Source organism: Notolepis coatsorum (assembly GCF_963971535.1).
Source record: "Notolepis coatsorum genome assembly, chromosome: 14".
Taxonomy (NCBI): domain Eukaryota; kingdom Metazoa; phylum Chordata; class Actinopteri; order Aulopiformes; family Paralepididae; genus Notolepis; species Notolepis coatsorum.
Genome location: NC_140178.1, coordinates 35,212,962 through 35,231,557, shown reverse-complemented (window position 1 = coordinate 35,231,557; position 18,596 = coordinate 35,212,962). Strand labels below are relative to the sequence as shown.

Sequence of the window (18,596 nt, the reverse complement as noted above, 5' to 3'; positions counted from 1 at the left end):
TTCTGTATTTATTTATATTTTTTGAGAAATGGTAACTTGGTGATCCTTTTCTGTGAAATGGTCACACTTATCCAAATATGCAATTTTTATGGAGAACGATAGGTTATGTATATAACCTAGTTATATGAGTACTGGCTAAATGTCCCACTCTTCGCTATATTGAGATATACCTCATCTCCAGTACCTACTGTACTACATGAACGAAAACAAAACACCCTTGCACCTGACCAGGCCCCGCCCCAGTGACCTCCCTATAAGTCACCAGGCGTGGTAACACTCGCCCTTCCTCGGGAAGAGTTTTCCATCAGAAACCCCCCCCCCAAGGGACCTCAGGGCACGCTAAGAGCGGGATGCTTAGCCAGTACTCATATAACTAGGTTATATACATAACCTATCGTTATATATTCGTACTGGCATCGCATCCCGCTCTTCGCCATATTGAGATATGGGGCAGAGCGGATCCGAGGCCCGACAAATGCACCCCCTGAGGACCCGCAAGCCCTACCACCAGGGGGGAGGGGAGTCCCGTCACCCCCCCTTCCTAGCGAAGAGGGGGCGGCAGTCAACTCCACCCAAGTGCGAAAAAGGGGGAACTAGAAACCCCTAAACACACACCACAGGCGGGACCACGTGTGACACAACACCTTGTGGCACACACCCACACATCCCTGCTAATCCACCGAAAGGCGGGAAGCAGGAGAGGTTCCAGACCTCAGAACCGCCTGGGAGACAGAACCCCCAGTCATGTCCATGAGGTAAAACCTAACGAAGGGACCCGGGGAGGACCATGAGGCCGCAGCACAGATGTCCTCCACCGAGGCCCCTCCTAACAGGGCGGCAGAGGCTGCCACCCCACGAGTGGAGTGCGCCCTGACACCCCCAGGGGGGGCCAGCCCAGCCAACGTGTAGCAAAGGGCAATGCCCTCGCACAACCAATGGGACAGGCGCTGTTTCGACAGTGCCTCACCAGCGCGAGAGCCACCGTAACAGACAAGAGCTGATCGGTAGCCCTGAGGTCCTGAGTCCGGCTGAGGTAAACCCCCAAAGCCCGGACCGGACATGACAGGTGAAAGCTCGCCTCTAACTCACCAGCGTGAGGAGGCGGATGAAACGCCTGAACCACAATATCCCTGGAGCGAAAAGAGCTCCGGATTGAAAGGGCCGGTTTGATACGGGGGAAGCTGACATCATACTAGGTGACAAAAGCTCCCCCACTGAACACCCCTCAGAACATGCTGAGGAGTTGTTCTGCAGCTGGACATGCAAGGTGTGAGGCCCCCATGGGTTCCTACACACCGTAGCCCTGCAGTGATATTACTACCACCCAAATCACGCACGCCTGCGAGACCACTGCCAATCTTTCAGGAGTGGGAGGCACCAACGTGATACCCGGCCTGGCGAAGGCGAGGTCGGGGAAGCCCGCACTGTTTGCCTCAAAAAAGGTCTCGAGCCCCCCTGCTGACAACACTTGTAGTTGACAGACGTAACACCAGGCTCAACCAAACACAGCTTATGGTGTGGGAGTCACTTGACAGCACAACATTCTCATGGACAGATCCAGGCTCAGCCATCAACTGTCCCCATGAGAAGCGAAACGTGGGGCCGCATGCGCTTCATTGAAGGCCCGCGGCCCGCAGCCAAAGGAAAACAAATCAGAGCCCCTTTTCCGCTGGTGTTGGGGGAGGGAGTGAGCGGAGAGCGGGCTGCACACGGCAGGACGGCGACGGTTTCTCAGGCCGTGCTCATCCAATGTGGCCGATCCCTCGGCCGCCAAGGCTGTCGGCCTTGTGGACACCTGTTGACTTAACGCCCAGGGTACCTCCGGCGGGGGAAACATGGCCACCGGTTGAGGGCCTCGCCACAGCCACTTTCGAGGCCGTGCTCTCACCTCTGGCTGCGCGGCGTGAGGCGGTGTGGGGCCTAGATCCAATACCGCCCGCGCTCCAGCAGAAGACCAAAGATCCTCTGCGGAGAGGGGAGCCCTGAGGAGGGAAAAATTATTTTTAACTTCTCACCCCCTCAAACGGAGACCAATCCAACCAAGATGTCTGTAAACAAGCATTGACAGCATCCTAGCCCTCCCTGCGGTTATAGCTTGCGGCTAGGTCAAAGCTAATAACGCCAACAACCTCGCGTGATGTTTCGACATCGGCTGGCCCTCATGGCCCCACCACCAGACACCATTTTTGACAGAAAAAAACAGCAATGCGAACAAAGTTACTAACCGCTGCAAATTCTATACCATGGAGGTACAGGCTTAACAGCCCACCAGCCATCCGCCGGGCCGACCCACCTCATGGCGTCGGCCGGAGCAGCATGGAGGGGGTACAGGTAGGATAAGTAATAATAATAATAATAATAATAATAATACCTCTTAACATGCAACGGCCCACATGTGGGCCCTCTTGAGGACGATTTGCCCACCGGCGCGACACGCCACTTTGGCGGCTTGGGTGTGCATATCTTTAGCAGACTTTTATTTTTTTTACCACTCCCGACTCCCGACAGTCTAGCTCCGTCAATCATTTGGCGATCTCGAAAATGATTGGACAGGGTTGTAACCAATGAGTGTGGCTTTCCAATGATATCCCACGTGGGGATAATCGAATAAGGGATCTAGGTGAAAAGTCACGAGCGAAAATAGGAAGTAAAAAAATGCGCTGAATGCATTGGAGTCTATGAGAAAACAGAAACCTGCCGACCTTTTTTTTTTTTTACCATTTTACCTAAATCGATCCTAATCACTCATTTCTGAACGGATTTAGAAATTTGGACATATACTACACTTTAGGCTATGGACATAATTTCTTTGGAAATATACTTTTGGATATTGCAACTACTACAGAAAAACGTATGTACACAAGTTCAAGTTCAACTCAAGTTCAGACCTATGTTACTCTATTTCATTAGCACTGAAAGTGAATTTTCTTTATCGTATCAGAATGTTATCTTTCAAAAGAGATCAGGCTCATGCATGTGCTATAAGTATAAAGTATAGTATTTTGTTTTGCAAAACAAGCATGCAGTCCTCAAAAACTAAAACTAAAATGGCCACTTTTGTGGGCGCCTGTTAAGAGGATGATAATAATAATAATAATAATAATAATAATAATAATAATAATAATAATAATAATAATAATAATAATAATAATAATAATAATAATAATAATAATAATAATAATAATAATAATAATAATAATAATAATAATAATAATAATAATAATGGAGCATGGAACATAGAACAAAGTGAAAAGTAATAATGATGATAGTGATAGGAGAGATAACAATAGTAGTAGTGAACAATAGTGGGTGGCAGGATTCAATCAGACTGGAGTCCATGCAGTGTTTAGTATTAAGAGTCAGATAGTCCTAACAGTTTTCAAGTTCACCAATTGGTAACAGTCCGTGCCCACAGTGGTGGAGCCTGTTGGCTACTGTTACAAAGGACTGGCTGAGGCGGTTTGTGGTGTAAGTCTATGGCTGAACATTCACCCTCTGAAAACTATTCTGTCCGTCAAAACGGACACAGATCAACAAATGGATACTCCTCATTGAAAATGAATTAAAAACAGACACAACGGATGAATGTAGCTGCAGCCTTAGGCTTAGAACTACAGTATATCTGGGAACATATTATCCACTGATATTCCCTGTGGTCTAATATTAAGTGTGGTGTGTCTAATAGGGCTCTGAACCAGGGGTGTCGCTGTGTGGAGTTGGACTGTTGGGACGGAGATAAGGGAGAGCCTGTCATATACCATGGGCACACTCTGACTTCCAAGGTGCCATTCAAGGAGGTCATTGAAACCATCGCCCAGTATGCTTTCAAGGTGTGAGAATCATGATCTGTTATTTTTCACTTGTATGATCTTCAAGCTGCTATTTATTTTGCTAGTATGGTCTTTTGTTTTGGACACTAATGCAAATCATTCTTCCTGTCGCTGTAGTCTAATAGTTGCAACTGAATGGCAGTAAACTAATCCAAATCCTTGTCTTCTGGCCTCCGCAGACACACAAGTAAATCCCCTGTGGCTACACTGTAAAGAATAAATGTTTTTTCACAGGAAATTCAATGTATTATTTTACAGATTACTTTTGTTTTTCTACAAATACAGTAAATAACTTTTGATAAAAAAGATATTAACCATTAAATAAAGGTTGTAATCTGTGAATTGATTTAATAAGAAATTATCTTTTTTTACAGGATTATTCCATTGCTTAATTGTCTTGAATGTTAAATTACATTGAATTATATGTAAAAACGAAAGATTTACCAAAATTCTATTTCTGTAAATTAATTGCTTTTCCACTTTATTTTAATTTGGGTATTTTACTGTAATTTGACAGTAAGTATTGGGCAACCATTGCTGTCAGACATTTACCCTTTTTTTTTTACCGTTTTCTTTTTACAGTGTACAGTCACATTCCTGCCTCAGAGACAGCCCAGCAGGATGTTGGCTTTGACATAGTGTAGCATTTCAGTTAGCTAAATATATGCAATATATAGTCTAATAATCCAATAATCTAAATCTAATCTAATATATAATCTAAACATGCTAAATGCTAAAATGCTAAATATATGATCTTATGAAGTATACAGTATTCAGTATTCACATAAGGTGCGGTATGCATATTGTCTATATTAAGACAATGTTCTGTGATTACACTCTAATGGCTCGTTACACAGAGCTCCTATGTGTTATTTTCTCCATACCTATAGGCCTCTCCGTACCCCTTAATCCTGTCCTTGGAGAACCACTGCTCTGTGGAGCAACAGGCCGTCATGGACAAACACCTGCGCACCATCCTGGGCAGCAGGCTGCTCACCAAGCCCCTCAGCGACCAGCCGCTGAAGGACCTTCCCTCTCCTGAGGTATAACACGCACCCCTCCTCTCTATAGTCTCGGCCGCGCCCGTTGGTCCCCAGCAGGTGTCAGTACCACACAGAGATGGTTTTTCTCCCTGTGGCTCCTCTGCAGGCGCTGAGAGGACGCATCCTGGTGAAGGGGAAGAAGCTGATTCCACACCTGGGTCAACTGGGACAGAGCAGCAGCTTCTCCAGTTCTGATGAGGACTTGGCGCTGGCAGGCAGCAACAAGAACACACCTAAGAAGGACCCTGGCCCTGGCAAGGTGGGCTCAAGAGTTTAGTACTTGGGGCTGAGTAGAAAAACAACATGTTGAGCAAATGGAATTTTACCATAATGATATATATATATCATCATATATTCTTTCTGTATGTATGGAAGATATGTTAAATAATCAAATTAATGCTCATCGTATTGAACGTTTTATATCAAGCTAAAACCTCCAGATCCCCTCCAGATGTACAGTATTTTAAACCCTTAAACAATGTTCTACAATTCTAACTATTTCTATTTCTCTAAAGTACTGAAAATGGCTTAGCAATATCTCTACACCTTTACCCTCATTGAGAATGCAAGGATAGATGAATATGCAAATTGGGTTTGCAAATAAATACTTAACATTTACATTTACATTTACATTTAGTCATTTAGCTGACGCTTTTATCCAAAGCGACTTACAAGTTCTGTACGACAAGCCATCAGGAAGGGCACAACTCTATCAGCTGAGCAACAATGTTCATCAAAGTGTTGAGTGCTACAGTGTAGGTTAGTTTATTAGGACAAGTGCATGACAGTACGGTTAGTTAGGGTTAGATATTTTTTTTCTTTTTTTAATTCAGATAATGGTTGAAGAAGTGTGTCTTTAGTCGACGGCGAAAGATTGGACGTGTTTCGGCTGTCCTAACTGGGGTGGGTAGTTCATTCCACCATTGTGGGGCAAGGACTGAGAATAGGCGACTTCTCTTTGATGACCCTCCCGGAGCTTGGATAGGAGTAGGTCTGAGGCGGCCAGAAGATGCAGAGCGTAGGGGTCTTGAGGGTGTGTAGTTAGAGACCATTGACCGGAGGTAGGCGGGAGCGGTTCCCTTTGCCGCACGGTATGCTAGGTCGAGGGCCTTGAAGCGGATTCGTGCAGCAATGGGGAGCCAGTGCAGGTCCCTAAGAAGTGGGGTGCCATGGGCCGACTTCGGTAGGTTTGAGATCAGGCGGGCCGCTGCGTTCTGAATGAGTTGAAGAGGCTTAGTGGCAGTGGCCGAGAGGCCAGCGAGCAGTGCGTTGCAGTAGTCGAGGCGGGAGATGACTGTTGATTGGACGAGGAGTTGGGTGGCTTCTTTTGTCAGGAAGGTTCTGGTTGTCGCTGCGATGTGAGCAGAGAAGTTCAACTGGTCGTCGAGGACAACACCAAGGTTCTTGGCGGTCGGGGACGCGGTCACAGCTGCATTCTCGACTGTGATGGAAAGGTCGGTAAGGGGGGAAGATTTGGCCGGCAGGTGGAGCAATTCTGTTTTGCTTAGGTTCAGTTTGAGGTGGTTGGTCGTCATCCAGGCGGAGATGTCGGACAGACAGGCCGAGATCCGCTCAGAGACGTGGATATCTGAGGGAGGGAAGGAGAGGAAGAGTTGAGTATCGTCGGCATAACTATGGTAGGAGAAGCCATGAGACGTGATAATGTTACCCAGTGATTTAGTGTAGAGGGAGAAGAGAAGGGGTCCTAAAACCGAGCCCTGGGGGACACCCGTCCGCAGGGGGCGGGTGGCCGACAGGGTCCCTCTCCATGACACTTGGTAGGAGCGGTCATTGAGGTATGATGACAGCCATGTCAGCGCAGAGCCAGCCACTCCCATTCCTGCGAGGGCCGCGAGGAGGATCTGGTGGTTGACTGTGTCGAAGGTTGCAGATAGATCTAGGAGAATCAGGACAGAGGAGAGGCCTTTCGCTTTTGCTAAGTGAAGTGCCTCTGTGACCGCAATGAGGGCTGTCTCTGTGGAGTGACCAGTCCTGAAGCCTGACTGATTAGGGTCTAGGAGGTCATTCTGTAAGAGATAAGCAGTAAGTTGGTTGGATACAGCTTAACACATTTTCTTTTACATGCTATTTTGCCTCTCTTAGTGGGTGTCCTGTAAACTGAGTCCACAGCTGTCAGAGCTGGTGGTGTATTGTAAAAGTGTCCCCTTCTGTGGGTTCGAAAACCCATCCGGAAAACCACCGAATGAGATGACCTCCTTCTCTGAGAACGATGCCCTCAAACACATTAAAGACTCAGGTAAAGAACTGACACACAAACTGCTAACTACACAGCAGTGAACTGACTGACTGGTTTTCCGCAAGGTATCCGGACCCCATGTGGCGTCTCCTGGTGTTAAAGGGACACTTCACCAAAAAACAATGCTGATTTATTTTGCATATAATCTCACGCACCAAAACTGGCCACCAGTAAGGTAATCAGGAACATTGAATCCTTGTGTTGTGTACAGCACCATGAAATGATGTAGATAAAAGAAATAGCAATACCTTGTCTCATAGGGACTGCTACCTTATCATTTCATAGAGCTGGAATTAACACAAGGATTCAATGTCCCTGAGGACATCACCGGTGGCCATATTCAAATGATTTTAACTGTTTAGCTGTTAAAATGGGGTCCTTTGATAATTTTTTCCCTATCAAATGAATGTAACATAAACAATAAAAATGAAAAAGGCCAACAGCCTAACTGGTTGTGTAGAACATTAGTATATCAGGTTTATGATAGAAAAAAGTAGCAAATCCCACCATTATAGACCAAGGTGGGAAACGCTAGGTTATGACTATAACCAAGTTCTGTTAGTTAGAGGTGACGCTTGGCATCACACTGCACTCGCTCGCGCACGTGCACGCGCACTGAATAAATTCCACAATGTACCTTTAATACCAGTATTAGTCTGACCACACCCCTCATCAGCTTACCTTCATAAGCAGGTGTGTGGTCACCTGCTCTCCTCCTTCCCAAGCTTTCACCACAAGGTGAGGTCAAGGGCTGCAGCGGCCGTCTGATGCCAAGCGTCACCTCTAACTAACAGAACTTGGTTATAGTCATAACCTAGCGTTCTGTTCCGTTAGAGGCTCTGCTTGGCATCACACTGCACAATGGGAGGCCAAGCGGAGCCGCTGGCTGACAAATACACCCCGCTGACAGCCCCCCAAAACCATCAGAACAGGGAGGGCCGAGCCCCCCCGACCCCCCCTAATGGAGGGTATCCCCCCTATTAGGGGCTTCACGGGAAGGCGACGGACCCGACCGTGCGAAGAGGCACTCAAGCAACTCAACGCACAGGGTGAGCAGACCGTGGCTTGACCCCACGACTACACACACGCACAACCCGCATGCCACCCGGGAACGAACGGAGGAACAACCTCGTTACTGCCCCCAGAATCACGGGGTCAAGGGCAAACCCAACCCCGTGGCAAGGCCGTAGCAGCGGAGCGCGAAGGAAGACCCAGACCCACCAAAAGGACTGGACTCCCTGGAATGGGGGCCCGGAGAAGTCCATGATGCCAGCATCAAGACCCCACCAGGTGGGCACGTAGTGCCCCGCCCCCCACATCGCCAGCGTATTCGGACAAAGGCCCCCCAGTTACTGCACCTGGTAATCCCAGGCGGTATCCCAACCAAGTACTAACCAGGCCAGAACCTGCTTAGCTTCCGAGATCGGACGAGATCGGGCGTGTTCAGGTCGGTATGGCCGTAAGCCGAGCGGGCCCCGTCCCCCCAATAGTACACCGCCTGGCACACTGACCCTGCAGAACAGACAGTCAGCATGGCCGTAAGCACACAAAAAAGGTTTAACCAACGGAAGCAGGCAGCGCACCGGGGAAAAACCAGGCAACAGGCTGTTAACCCTAGCCTGGAGACTGCGGACGAGACAGGCGCCAGAGGGGACAGCTGAACACAGCTGCCCCGGCGGAAGGGGCGTATGCTGGCGTTGTTGCATGACCAAGCCTCCATTTAAAAACCCCCACCCAGAGGGGTCGAGGCAGAGAAGGCTGACACGATTGGCAGACGTCATGAACGTGCAGGGGCACCCTCAACCGGTGAACCCGGGAGTTGACACTGCACCAACACACCAGGGAATCAACCACCTCGGTGTTACCCAATGCGGTGGTTGTTCCTATAACCCCTCAAGAAAAAACTCCAAAACACACCTGCGGGTATACACCGGCTATACCGCAGTACAAGTGTTTCAGTTTTCAAAAAGGGTTAACCCAGGCCTACGGGTCGCAAACATCACTTCGGACCGGGCCTGGCGGTACGGGAAGCACAGGGTCACCAGAGGAGGTCAAAAAACCACCCCCACAGGCCCCTCTTCGCCATGCGTGAGAGAGGAGCGAAAAATAATGGAGAACCAGCCCCTAAGCACACCGTACTTGGTATTCCCAGGCGGTCTCCCAACCAAGTACTAACCAGGACCAACCTGTGTAGCGGCCGAGATCCGACGAGATCGAGCGTGTACAGAATGGCATGGCTGTAAGCCATTACGACAGTGCTGAGTAAAAACATACCCAACCAGGGTCTCCATAGCGCTTAACCCTGTGACACCCAGACCGACCTGGCATTTTTCCCCCTGAAAAAAGCCCAAGTCCCTCAGGGTACCAGAACAGCAGATCTGCATCCCCGGCGGACAACGGGTTCAACTGATCTGGACCAGCGTGACCAGAACCAGTCCCGTGCCCTAACCACGCCGACATGCCTACTCCAGGAGAAGGGCAGATATGCGTGTCGATCTTAACATGAAAAGAAGGCGCCACCCAGACGTTCGGGCGAACCGCGCCTGGTGGCCCACCCCAAGGGCGTGAGACCCCTCCACATATGTTCAGATCCATTCCGTCATCATCCCCCAGACATGAACGAGAATCCGTCGAAAAACCAACCCAGGTCGTGGGATTTGGTCGTCGGAAGAGGAAAAACCCCCATCTCAGTTGCTTTATAAAAACGCTGTTTCAACCACAAGCAACCAAGGCGTGCCAGTCAATCGCCTGTTTACAGCGAGCTAGCACTATACGTGCGTCGGGACACACCCCCATCAATGAACAGGCTATTTAGACCTGTCATTGAATCCCCAAGGCGCCCAGGGGAACGACAAGAGGGGTGTGACACTCCCTAACTCCAACACTTCTGGAATAGAAAAGAAGGAAGCATCAACAGTATGTATCCCAGTCTACACAGCCGGGGTAAAAAATGTTCACATTTTTACATCCCACCACCCTCCCATAGGAAGGAGACGGGGATCCCCAGAGAGACTTCCCACACAAGCTGTACAGATTGAAAAGAATATATTGCACCTTGAGCCATGTAAAAAACTGGTTTTAGGGCTCTCCGGGGAAGAGGCACTGAACCCATACACACTCAATAAACGAATTGAATCGAATACACATACAATAGAAAAGGACCCTTCTAGAGGGTCCACTCACTTTGACAATCTGAGGAGGAAGGCTCTGTACTCTGATGGAGGCTCCCTCACATGGAAGAAGGAGTCCGAACTCACAGAAGGCCCGAATAGGCGCTTGGTGAGGAGGAGCCCTGACCACCCCCCCTGAAAACAGATCCATCACATGGACCTGAACAGCACACGGAAGTCCTACCAACAGAGACGCGCACGGTGACGTACTCTATGGCGGGGGAATTCCTGCGGTGCACACGCCCAATATACCAGGCCGTGGGACCAGGAACTCCCTCCCCCCCCCCCCCCCCCCGTAACGTGCCGAACCGCCACGTGACGGGAACCTTGAAGGACAGGGGGTGTACCCCTGACCGACGGAAACAATGGGGAGAGGAAAGGTTACCAGTTCACCCCTTTACGACCCCACACCCATGATACGATGTAATGACAAAAAGAGAATATGACACAGTCATAGTCAACTCTATGAAGCGTTTTACAGCTCCACACAGCGCATGAGCTAACCTGCTATCTGATTTTTACTAAGGAAAAACACAGAATAGAGAGGGCTCTAAGAGCCCCGGTCCAACATACACATGTGCTTCTGTGGCCAGTCCAACCCAGTTGTAGGTCACATGACACACACAACCCATCATCACCTACAAAAAATGGCAAAAACACTCAACAGAGGAACGCCGTTTTTTTCACAATGAGAGAATACATCATTCTCGATTAGTATCGGCCACAGGCCTTGCTAAGCACACATGACAGCAACCAAACCATTTTCTTTTTTAGGAAAATAAGTCTCTCCAGCAGATTTAGCACAACCTCAGCAATCAAGCTAAGAGTTACATCGCATCCCTACCACACAAAAGACACAAATAGTGCACAAACATGTCTGATAGGAGGATGAAAAAGTCCCCAGGGAACCGGGGGGGAAAACACAATCCTCCTATTTTACCCTCAATACGGCCAGTTAAAACAGGAAAACCTGTTAATATGTGAACACACTGTTCATTGTCATCACAGTCTGAGAAAGAACATTCTTTTACTCACTTGTCACCAAGCATAGCTTCATAGGTTAGTTACCTTAGTTGTGAGTACACGGTACATATAACACCATGATGTTTCTCACACAACAACCAGATCATTACATCCCGATTTGCACGGAGAAGCTAACTGCCAGTGACAAAAACAGCTCACACATAACCCGCAACGTATCCTAAATGCATTGCAGCAACACACGTTTTGGGAAAAACACCGTTATTCACAATACATTTAGCAAAGTAAAACCAGAAGACGTGTTATGAGGTCTGGTCAACCCCGTTCCTACCCGGAACGCAGATCAGCGAAGTGCAGTCACAGACACCGTAGGAACACAGCCGCTCCTGTGTTGTCCGAACTGGGCAGCGTCACCGCCCCAACCCGCACTACAGTCCCCTGTTGATGCAACCTTGCCGTCCTGGCTCAGGGCAGGGTCGACGAAACATCCCCTGTCAAGGATGACGTCGTGGTCAAGAGTGTAAAACATGTTAAAATCAAAGCACGTTCAACAGAATAGCATCAAGCTAACGGCCGCTCCAACCGTTCGGGTGCTACTGCTTCTGCTCGCGAGACGCCAAGCTAACGACGCACGCGATCAGAAGCGAGCTCACGGCGGCGCGCGAGAAGCTAAGCTACCCCGCGCCAGGCCATGGCCTATAGCAGCAAGCTAACGTTACCTAGCGACCACAACATGCTAGCCCCGCAGCTAACAGCTGACTGGCTAATAGTAGGCCCAACCTAAGCAGGCCATGCAGCGATCCAGCAGGCTAACGCAGCAGTTAACAGCTGACTGGCTAACCGCAAGCTATGAACATGTAAACAATGACATAACACTCACCCAGACAGGCCGCCGTTCTGAACCTCTCCTCACTTTTTAAGAGAAAAGAGAAAACAAGATGTCAACACCGCTTCACAACGGTGATTTTACCACACCCGACGGAATCAGCACAATACCAACTGGCCTGTGTAGCTGACTTTGAACATGAATCTGCCGCTATCGCACATTCATGCACATATCCCCTCGTGAAGGAATACTCTCATTTGGATATGAAAGATGGGGCCTTAACACGGTGACAGAGAGAATCCACTCGTCCAAAACACACAGGGATCACCAGTGTCAATGGTCGCGGCCCACTAGTTAAAACTATAATGGTCTTCAGACCAAGGTCTTCTGTCGCCTAGGTGGCTGAACAAAGGACCCTAGCCTGGGGCCGGTTTCCATAAACATTGTCAAGTAGCCCCCATAGCACTAACAGACAAGTGGAGCCTGCCAGCAAACACTACTCACCCAACCTGGAACGCACCGCTCCTCACAACAGCGGCATGTCCGACAGTTCAGCTGTGGCCTGACAGGTTTCACCCCAACAAACACAGCAAGGAACTGCAGTTGAGAAGCATGCAGCGGCGTGCTCCCAATACGAAAACCGGTGGAGGGTTTTTAGAATGATCATCATCTTCTAGACACTCCAGTACGAAGACAATATCGCCGTATTTTCTCGAAAATAGTGAGAGAGAAAATAAAGATATGATGTCAACGTATCACTCCTTGTAAACTAACTAACTTTCCCCTAACAACACGTCAAGTGGGGTACTACCGAGGCACACTCTTGTGGTGAAAGCGAGAAGGAGGAGAGCAGGTGACCACACACCTGCTTATGAAGGTAAGCTGATGAGGGGTGTGGTCAGACTAATACTGGTATTAAAGGTACATTGTGGAATTTATTCAGTGCGCGTGCACGTGCGCGAGCGAGTGCAGTGTGATGCCAAGCAGAGCCTCTAACGGAACAGAACTTACGTTTCACTTTTTATTTTCTGGTAAACATCAGTACTGATGTTCTGGTAAGGTACTGATGCTTTTCAACTAGATTCAAGCCTTCATCAGAGTTTAGTAGATTCAAGCTTTCATTAGAGTTTACTACATACAAACCTTCATCAGAGTTTACTAGATATAAGGCTTCATCAGTTTACTAGATATAAGACTATATACTAGCCTTCATCAGAGTTTACTAGATACAAGCCTTCGTCTGAGTTTACTAGATACAAGCCTTCATCTGAGTTTACTAGATACAATAATAATAATAATAATAATAATAATAATAATAATAATAATAATAATAATAATAATAATAATAATAATATATAATAATCATAATGCAGGACCTGTCGCAGAGGTCTTTAATGGGCATTCAACGACACTCAATGTTAGCGGTTAGCACACACGGTTAGCACACACACACACTGGAACACACAAGACTAGATACTAGCCTTCATCTGAGTTTACTAGATACAAGCCTTCGTCTGAGTTTACTAGATACAAGCCTTCATCTGAGTTTACTAGATACAAGCCTTCATCTGAATTTACTAGATACAAGACTAGATACAAGCCTTCATCAAGTTTGAGTGATGAATGAGCTGAGATAAAGGCTTGTATCTAGCCAAAACAAGCTCAGATGAAGGTTCATATCTAGCCAAAACAAGCTCAGATGAAGGTTAATATCTAGCCAAAACAAGCTCAGATGAAGGTTAATATCTAGCCAAAACAAGCTCAGATGCATCAGCACCTTGTAATTGTTGCCAGAAAATAAATGGTGAAATGTAAATGTTCCACCTTGGTATCTAACTGTGGGATTTGCTACTTTTTTCAATGATAATAATGTCTTGCTTTTTGGTTTCATTGGAATCCTCTTTTTGTTGAAGCACATTCACCTTATTCCTGCAATATTCAAATATGAATAGCTATCCTCTGGTGTATTCTAGCATTTGTTTTCTTTCTGCCTTTTTATTAATGCAGGAAAGCTGTTTGTCAGACACAACAGCAGACAGCTGAGTCGGATCTACCCCTCTGGCCAGCGCCTCCAGTCATCCAACTACGACCCTCAGGATATGTGGAACAGCGGCTGCCATATGGGTCAGTACTCCAGGCTGCACTATGGGATGTTATGAGGATGCTAGTGCTAGCAGCTAATTCAGCCGGTTCATTCAACAAGTACTATGTGACCAGGACCCTCCCAAAAGAGTAAGAAAAACTGCAGAGCAAAGCATTCCATTGACCTTCCTGGGCAACCTGCTCGGAATAAACTGAATAAATCTTGGCACTGTGTTATGACAACCAACACTGATGTCTGCTACTGCTGGCATGCTTGTGTCTTCTGTTTGTTGTCATGTTTCACAAACTCCACTCTCCTGCCTGCTGTGCAGTGGCCCTGAACTACCAGACACCCGGGGAACAGATGGATCTGAACCAGGGTCGCTTCCTTCCCAATGGCCGCTGTGGATATATCCTCAAACCCAGCTTCCTGTGCAGCCCCACCTCCAACTTTAACCCAGAGAACACAGGGGGAGGCCCAGGACACATCCCCACCCAGCTGACCATACGGGTATGTATGGCGATGGTGACCGACTCATACCTATCTTAGTCAACTCCTTACACTTGGATATGACTTTTGAAAGTGTTTCGTCGTTTGACATTTATCAATGTTTTCCAGCCTTTTTGGATGTTTCAATGTCATTTAAAAAAAATTTATAGGATGATTCTTTTGCATTTGTTCTTTCAGATAATTTCTGCACAGCAGCTTCCTAAAATCAACATTGAGAAGGCAAGCTCGATCGTGGACCCACAGGTGTGGGTGGAGATTCATGGGGTGCCCATTGATAATTCAAGAGACAAGACCCACCGCATTGACAACAATGGTAACGTTACCTTCTCATACCTTCTCTTTCCCATAAAACATCAAACTTATGCATTTCCTATATTAATACGTTCCGTCATCTGCAAGATAGTGTCACCGTTTTGTCATTGTAAATGACACATAACCACAGAATATTTATGTGATTTACAGGGCCAATCCTTAATTCCTGTGTAAACAAAACAAACAAAGCTGGGAGTTGGACAGATTTATTCCAATCTAATTGATGGACAGAGTTCTTAATACAAGGATTTATGGAACATGAAAGCTAAGATTAGTTTTAAATGCATTTCTAAACTGTTTGTTTACATAGGATAGACTTGACAAGTCAGAAGGTTAACACTAACCATTTTGATATTCGACTCTTTGCAGTGAAGTTCTTTGTGTTGTTTGCATAAGAGTATTTTCCAGGCAAATGCCATTATTAGTGTGTTTGAAAGGTAGTAGAAGAGGGTGTTTTTTTTACTATATGGTTCTCTTGCGCCCTCTACAGGTTTTAATCCACGGTGGGACTGCACTCTGAGCTTCCAGCTGCAGGTCCCTGATCTGGCCCTGGTGCGCTTTGTTGTGGAGGACCATGACCACACTGCTAAGAATGACTTTGTGGGCCAGTTCACATTACCCTTCACAAGCCTACGCAAAGGTACTCAGAACTGTCTATTGTATGTATTATGTTGTCATCTAATACAGAATGCTGCAGCTAGAATCTTGGCCAAGACCAGACACAGACTCCACCCTGCACTGGCTTCCTATCAGCTTTAAAAAAAATATATATATATATATATCTATTTTAAGATTATTTTGCTAGTTTATTTTACACAGCCTTGCCCCAGGCCAGAATACCTCTGATATGTTTTTGAGTTACAGTATATCCCAAGTAGTATCCCTCTAGCTCAAGACTTTTAGTAGTTCCAACAAGCTCTGAAATAGTCTACCTGAACATCTGAGGAGGACAGAACAAACTGTTTATAATAAATATTATTTAAAGATGAAACAGAGGGTACATTTAGAATTTTGGACTTGGTGATGTGTTTGATAGAGACCTATAGAGTCCTATCTGAGTACAATCCACAATATGCTTCATACACTCATCTCCTGCTAGTTAGCCACAAAAGTAGCCTAATGTAAAGCAATGAGGGGCACTTTTCAAGTTGTATAAAAATAACGTACTTCACAATGCACCCAAAGCAAACAAAAGGCTACTGGGACAAATTCAAGTCAAAATATTGTTGATGTCCCATCCCTTACTTTGTGCTGTTGCGGTTACTTACTGGTACATGGACAGAAAATTGGTCCATCAAAAAGTAAAAGATGCAGTAATAGTTTGACTTCAGAATTATGACAAAAACACTTTCGCTCCAGCAGACTGGCATAGCCTTTTGCTTGCTTTGGCTGCACTGTGTTGAGTTGCATGTTTAAATGTTTTTTATACAGACTGAAAAGTGGGCCTGTTAGCCTACTTTACATTAGGTTTGTGGCTCCTAAGCAGGACCTAGGTGTCCAGTAGCATTGATTGAGCTGAGAAAGGATTCTTATTGATTGAGCACATCTTTGCTGTCCAGAATTCTCAGCTAACGCTTTAAGCCGTGCTTTTACATAAAACACTTGATGTATTGTCACTGATCGTGTTACTTCCTTCAAATACTTACTCTCAATGTTCGTTAATCACATTTCATTGCAACTCTGTTGTGATGTAAAATGTGCTATATAAATAAAGCTTAATTAGGTTGGTTATTAATGTCTGTGTTACACTTCCGTAGGTTACCGCCATGTTCACCTGCTGAAAGCAGACGGCTCCAGGCTGTCCCCCGCCACCCTCTTTATTCACGTGAAGGTGTCCCGCAAGGGAGTTCCTGGCAAAACTGTTTCCGAGCGCATGGCCTTGGCCAAGAGCAAGAGCAAGGCATGACAGCCATGCCAGTGAACCTTCTAGAAGACTGACAATGCAGAGAGCTCAGTATGTGTGGGAGAAAAACTACTGGTGCCTGTCTTTCTCCCAGTTACAACCTAAAGCGTGTTTATGAGCTTCTGACTGAAGAAAGGAAGACGTCGTTTATTAGTCTAAACTTAGTATGGGCCTTGTCTATTGGCAAATGAATTGCCTTGGCCTGGTTTGAACAGCCATGACACCATTTGATACTATTAAGTGTCTTCTTGTCGGTGCTCATGGAAGCATGACTTTGGAGATAAAGGCTTTTGGGAATGTGAAATGTCTCCAAAATGGCTTTTAAAGTTTTAACTTTTTATGTTGAAGATTTTTATCCCAGATCTATGTACTTGAATCTGTGGGACAGAAAATGAAGATAATGTTACTTCATTGTTTTTTACTAAAGAAATGTAACATTTTTGTACATCAGTATTATATTTTAACTTATAGAATTATATTACAGTAGCATTTACAAACAAACTCTTACTTGTCTTAAGCGAATTCAGTGTTACATTTAGGAGGGCAGTCTTGGCTGTGTTAGTTGTTTGTCACAGTGAAGATGTCAAATGAAAAGTGTTACTATTGTAACAAATGAATATGTCTCAGTACTAAATGTTATGTGATATGTGTGTCGTTGTTTACCATAGTTTTTACACACAAATGCTGATCAAATGATCAAAGTATTTATTGAATCTAATTTGATACACACTAACGCTGGCACTTTCAATTCCTCCTTCAGGAGAAATTGTTTCATTTTGAGACGTGTGTTTCTTATGACTTATTAATTATTTAGCTGTAGAAAAACACGAAACATGAAGAGAGGTTTGAAATGGTTAAATTAATCAATGCTTGATATTAATTTAATTAACATAAAGAGTGTTAACTTGGCGATAGCTCTTCTGTTGTACTTTTTTTGTATTTTTTTTGTATGACATATTCTGATTATGTTGGTGTGTTCTTTCCATGACAGTTCAAACATGCAAATTGTGAGTTGCTCAAGTCAGTCATGTTTTAAAGTTTAGAAATGTTTTTGCATGTAGGCTACCTGCATAATTTCCATTGAAACGTACAAGTATTACGTTGGTTAGTTGTGTTTAGTTAGTGGCGATAATGTGGCCTGTGTCCTCTATACCTAAGATTCAGGCCTAATATTGATAAATTAAGTAATGTTACACATACAGACACCAATTTACAATACATGCATTTCAATCCAAACAATTTCAAGGAGGTGAGCAATAGCAGATACTAGTGCTAGTTGATAACGCAGGTACATTTTTGCAATCACAAATTAATTGAATTAACATAAACAGTGTTAACTTTTTTTTTTTCATATGACATATTCTGATTATGTTGGTGTGATCTTTCCATGACATTTCAAACATACGCCTTGATTCGTTATTCGTTACTTGACTCAGTATTGTGCCATGTAAAGTTCTACTTCTTAATGGCCAAGGTTATGGGTGGCTCCAGTAGGCTTGAGTGACAGCAAAGATCCATGAATGGTTGGCTATTTGGTAATATTAGTCTGTGCACTGCAAAATGTATGGACATTTAAATGATCACTGTTTTTATAAAAGGTCCAACAATACATTATTGTGCTGTTGTCTTATTGTGTTTGTTTGTGTGTGAGATCATTTCAACTTCTTGAGATAGTGTTGAT

The 18,596-nt window shown here is 45.7% G+C and overlaps 1 protein-coding gene across 1 annotated transcript in view; it reads left to right on the top strand.

Moving 5' to 3' along the window:
* plcd3a (phospholipase C, delta 3a) overlaps positions 1-18,509 on the top strand; it is an 81,382-nt gene extending 62,873 nt beyond the window's left edge. Inside the window, exons 7-15 of the mRNA XM_084328657.1 lie at positions 3,686-3,830; positions 4,721-4,873; positions 4,980-5,132; positions 6,977-7,130; positions 14,115-14,231; positions 14,522-14,700; positions 14,878-15,013; positions 15,503-15,652; positions 16,770-18,509. Of these exons, the coding sequence (XP_084184783.1) occupies positions 3,686-3,830; positions 4,721-4,873; positions 4,980-5,132; positions 6,977-7,130; positions 14,115-14,231; positions 14,522-14,700; positions 14,878-15,013; positions 15,503-15,652; positions 16,770-16,918 (1,336 nt within the window). The 3' untranslated portion in view covers positions 16,919-18,509. The remainder of the gene's footprint in view (positions 1-3,685; positions 3,831-4,720; positions 4,874-4,979; positions 5,133-6,976; positions 7,131-14,114; positions 14,232-14,521; positions 14,701-14,877; positions 15,014-15,502; positions 15,653-16,769) is intronic.
* The last annotated feature ends 87 nt before the right edge of the window (positions 18,510-18,596 follow it).